This window comes from Scomber japonicus, chromosome 18, assembly GCF_027409825.1.
Source record: "Scomber japonicus isolate fScoJap1 chromosome 18, fScoJap1.pri, whole genome shotgun sequence".
NCBI classification, from domain to species: Eukaryota; Metazoa; Chordata; class Actinopteri; order Scombriformes; family Scombridae; genus Scomber; species Scomber japonicus.
Genome location: NC_070595.1, coordinates 20,122,960 through 20,128,276, shown reverse-complemented (window position 1 = coordinate 20,128,276; position 5,317 = coordinate 20,122,960). Strand labels below are relative to the sequence as shown.

The 5,317-nt window shown below is 39.9% G+C and overlaps 1 protein-coding gene across 1 annotated transcript; it reads left to right on the top strand.

Annotated features, from left to right (window-relative positions):
* Positions 1 to 323: 323 nt before the first annotated feature.
* Positions 324 to 2,690, top strand: elfn1a (extracellular leucine-rich repeat and fibronectin type III domain containing 1a). The gene has a single exon (XM_053339323.1). The coding sequence runs from the start codon at positions 324 to 326 to the stop codon at positions 2,688 to 2,690; it is 2,367 nt and encodes a 788-aa protein (XP_053195298.1).
* Positions 2,691 to 5,317: the final 2,627 nt, after the last annotated feature.

Genomic DNA, 5,317 nt, shown 5'->3' with positions numbered 1-5,317 from the left:
GAAAGACAATTGAAGAAACAATAAGATGACCATTAATGATGGTAACCACTAAGGAGAAAAGCACAAGCCAACCTGAGGTTTTGAAATCTCTTTTAAACATCATCACTGCAAACAAACCTCAATGAATGAAACTCAGTGTACAGGCAATCTTTTTTGATTGGTATATGGGGACAATACCATCCATCAATGAAGAGGAGACAAATAAATGGATTGTTTCTAGCCCTGAGAACAGTTGAACATCAGGCGGATTTTCAAACAAGATTGTCCCAGATATACTGAAACCACAGTGGTATCACCCTCCTCTCACTTTTCTGGCCCTGCACATGACTCTCAAAGAAGCACCAATGGCCTGCAGCTCAGGCATGGTGATGAGTGCCTTGTTTTGGTCTGTAGCCATTGTGTATTTGACTCATATTGACAGAGTCAATGGAGACTGCTGGCTAATTGAGGGTGAAAAGGGCTTTGTATGGCTTGCGATTTGTAGCCAAAACCAACCACCTTATGAGGCCATCCCACAGCATATCAACAGCACCATTGTGGACCTTCGTCTGAATGAAAACAAAATCAAAAGTATCCATTATTCTGCCCTTAGTCGCTTTGCCAACTTGACCTACCTGAACCTGACTAAGAATGAAATCTCCTACATAGAAGATGGGGCCTTTTCTGCTCAGTTTAACTTACAAGTCCTTCAAATGGGCTTCAACAAGTTGCGGAACCTGACAGAGGGGATCCTCAGGGGTTTAGGAAAGCTGCAGTACCTCTACCTCCAGGCAAATCTGATTGAGACTGTGACACCCAATGCCTTTTGGGAATGCCCCAACATTGAGAACATTGACCTCTCCATGAACCGAATCCAGCAGTTAGATGGATCCACGTTTACCAGTTTGAATAAACTTACCACCTGCGAGCTGTACACAAACCCTTTCAACTGCTCCTGTGAATTACTTGGTTTCGTCAAATGGCTCTCAGTTTTCCCTAACAGGACAAATGAGCGGATGGTGTGTGACTCCCCACCTGGCGTCTCTGGTTATAGTTTATTGAGCCAGATTCCTAACAAGCCAACATATCGAAATGCTCTCCACCTGCTCACCACTGTGTGTACTGATGACTATGTGACACCATTTTTTCCTATGCCCATAGAGCCCACAACTCTTCCTCCGGACATGACAAATTGTCAGGATTGTCCGTCAGGGACAGAACCAGAAGACATTACAATCAGTACAACCTACAGTGATGTAGAAGCAAATCCTGTGATGAAACTGAAGCAAGTAACAAATACAGGGGCCACCATCACTGTTCAGATTCCTCATCCCTACAAGAAGATGTACATTCTGGTTCTGTACAACAACAGTTTCTTCACAGATATCCAAAACCTGAAAGATATAAAGGAGGATATTGAACTAAAAAACCTTAAACCCCACACTAACTACACATACTGTGTTGCTTCGATTCGTAATTCTCTTAGACACAACCACACTTGTGTGACAATCACTACTGGCCCTTGGAATGGAAAGGGTAGAGTCGTAAACAACGCAACTGCTACTCACTACATTATGACCATTTTAGGCTGCCTCTTTAGCATGGTCATTTTTTTGGGGGTGGTCTACTATTGCTTGAGAAGAAAGCGTCAGCAAGATGAAAAGCACAAAAAAGCAGGCAACCTGAAGAAAAATATTATGGAACTCAAATATGGACAAGAACTGGAAGGAGGGACTATTTCTCGAATGTCTCAGAAGCAGTTGTTGGTTGGGGACAGCATGGGTCGTATGCCATATATACCATCTGCAAGTGAAATGGAGCAGTACAAATTTCATGATATGACTGATACTCCTAAAATGATGAAGGGGAATTACATGGATGTGCGAAGTGTTGACCACCATGAGCGCAGGGAGTGTGACATGGGAATGCCTGGGAATAGCCAGGGGTCAGTGGCAGAGATTTCCACCATTGCAAAAGAGGTGGATAAAGTCAATCAGATAATTAACAACTGTATAGATGCTCTGAAGTCAGAATCCACATCCTTTCAAGGGGGAAAATCTGGAGCAGTGTCGACTGCTGAGCCCCAGCTCGTATTATTATCTGAACACCCACAGAATAAATCTGCCCTTCTGTCCCCAGTGTATAAGGACAGCTACCATCATTCTCTGCAGAGGCATCGGACCTCAGATGTCTCACCAAAGAGGCCCAGCACTGCCACAGGAGGGCCCATGCGAAGCCCAAGGCCTTATCGCTCGGAATCCAAGTACATAGAGAAAACCACCCCAACAGGAGAGACCATCCTCACCGTAACACCTGCTGCCGCTATCCTGAGGGCTGAGGCGGAGAAGATCCGTCAGTACAGCGACCACCGGCACTCGTATCCCGATGCTCAGATAGAGGAGCTTGAAGGACCTGACGGCCACAAGTCCTCCATGTTGGAGCCTCTTACTCACTCCCGCTCCAGAGACTTAGCATATTCTCAGCTCTCATCTCAGTATCACAATCTAAGCTACTCCTCGAGTCCCGAATACTACTGCAAACCTTCACACAGCATCTGGGAGCGATTCAAGCTCCACCGGAAGCGGCACAAAGATGAGGAATACATGGCTGCGGGCCATGCACTGCGCAAGAAAGTCCAGTTTGCAAAGGATGAGGACCTGCATGATATTTTAGACTACTGGAAAGGTGTATCAGCCCAACATAAATCATAACCTCTTTTAGGTGTTTTTAAATGGACCGCACACATTGCAGAAATGACACAAAAACCTCATCAGACAATTGATCAATGGATACTTCCATATTATAATCAACTACTCACTCGCGTGTATCACATTCTCTTTTGACTGTGAGGAAAATTGGGTAAAGATTCTTTAAATTTGTCATATTATGTAAAGCATTCATCTGGAAAACTTTTATCTATTAAAGAGAAAATATATTGCAAATTAATAATATATATGTTACATTGGATTATAGGTTTTTGGGTATCGCATGGCCAAGTCCTGTGACAGTGGATTTGCTGTTGTGTAATATGAAACTACTATATGAAGATATGTCTACTGAAACTTCAATATTTTTTGAAGAACTATCTGGACCCTTCATTCAAAAGGAACTTCTTTTTTTGTTCCCTGGATATATTTAATTCAATAAAACTATGTACAGATATGGTTTTCTATATTTGCAATGTTTGCTGTGTAAATGGAAAAGTATTAGTGAAAGAATCAGGTTTATCAAACGGAGTGCTGTTCTTTTAGAATATCTTGTCGCTGAAGAACAGCATATCCTGCTTTAAACCTGTAAGAACATTTGTCATTTCAACCATCGCCGCCTGTTTTTTTATTACTCGTTTCTTTCTTTTTTTAAAGCTTTTACATACATTTACAAGATACAGATGGATTCAGTTTTAAAGTCCCCTTAATCACACTTCTCAGTATTCACTGGATGGAAATCTGATAGGCTTCATGCAGGCAAGTTGAAGTATCTCACATCCTGTTATGAAGGTCTCAGTCGTCAGTTTCATGAACCATCATTTGTATCTTTATTACCAAAGTAGATAAAGCTGAAATGTTTACAATGCTTCTGCACGGTCTGGGAATCGTATGAACATACAGCAGTAGGTCTTTTTTCCTTATTATTTTGTATCAGTTACTCCTTCAGAAGTGAGAATATTGGGAAACAATCATATCCACATACAGGATATAGTATTGAAAGCCTACTATTAATCACTAACATTTCAAAGGGAAGGCAGCAGTACTTTGTCACCTGTTGTTTAACTACAGAGACAGCTGTTCTTCCCTGCAGGAGAGCCCGATGGATGAATGTAACAGATACATATTCTGATCTGTCTATGGCAGCTTTTATGTATATTTTCAAGGAAATATTTATTTAATGCTATTAACGACTGTGTGGTTTTTTTCCCCTTTGCTTCAATATTTCTTCCAGTGTATTATATTGCATAATGTCTGATCCGATAAACACAGGAAAGTAGTTTGTTGTTCGGATGGGCCTTGTTGCTTGCTAAGAGGTTTCACTTTATTTTGAACTGCTAGGCTGTATCTTTTTGTATATTATGAAAGCTACGTACCAGACGAATATCAACATGCTAGAGTAAAATTTGAGAATGTGAAACTGAATCCTCTGACTTACTGGCTGTGAATTTGTATATCATGAAATTTTTTTGAGTAAATATAAGACTTTTTCCTTTGTAAGATGTTTATAGAGCTCGTTCCAAACAGGCTCATGGTGATTCATCGCATATTCATTAATGAGCAATAACTATGTATTTTAACACCCATAATTATTCAAAGACTTGCAATAGCGTAACTTGAAGTGTATTTTATAGGATATGGATTCATTCAGAAGCAGAGAAACAGCTTATCATAATCAGTTATTCTATAGCTATTCTCAACCTCTAAAGTGTGATTGTAACGATTTTACAAGATTGCAATCATTCATTTCAGGAAGAAACCAAGAAAATAGCAGCAAGATGTTTTTTTTTTTAATTCTGTCCATCCTATCGTGGTCCTCCCTTGATGAATTCAATTAAAGAAAATTAGTACTTTTGCCTCAGAGTTGTGACAGATGGTAATTAATCTGTACTTGTTTGTCATGTTTCTTCAGATGACAGACAATTTATACAATCAATTTATAGGAAATGAAGCATTTTCTGGATTTTCCTCTGTAACACTTGCTGACAAGATATACTTAAGCTACTCTGTGTCAGGTCACCCTACTTACATCTCTAGCTTCACTTAAAACATACAGGGAAAGTTTTCACAATGTTACTGAGAATTCAGATACCAGCATCAGGCCTGTGGAGGAAACAAAACTTCAACACTTCAATATTTATGAATGGAGGAATGAATACAAGCATGAAATAAGGACAGACATGTACTATATGGATTGTGTGTTGAGGTGCAGACCAAAGTTTGCAGTCTGACAGGAGAGCTGACCTGAGGGAATTAATTTATCTGGTGACATCAACTCCTTTTTTTTCCTCCTGTAGACATCAAGTATGTAACTGCAGGCATTCGTTAGCCCTATTTTTCTATGTTCTAACACTGCGTCCATTTCATGTAAGTGTGTCATGACGCCGTTATTATTCATTAATGTGAAATGAACCATTCATGAGCCTGATGTGAATGTGTTACATAAGCACCTTGTGAAGTGTTAACTTGGTTGTCTGACTTAATATTTCAACCGCCTTAAGATTTTGGAATATGTGTACAAGTGTATATTTCCTTTGTTTTCTTTCCAATGTTGATACTGTTGACAAGTCTCCATTTGTTGTTATTTTTATAAAAGCATTTCAGTGTATTCTGAGAGCTGTCAGGTTTCTAGT

Bases quoted from the DNA above. Each gene is read 5' to 3' on its own strand.
- elfn1a (XM_053339323.1), top strand. From the start codon at position 324: ATGACTCTCAAAGAAGCACCAATGGCCTGCAGCTCAGGCATGGTGATG.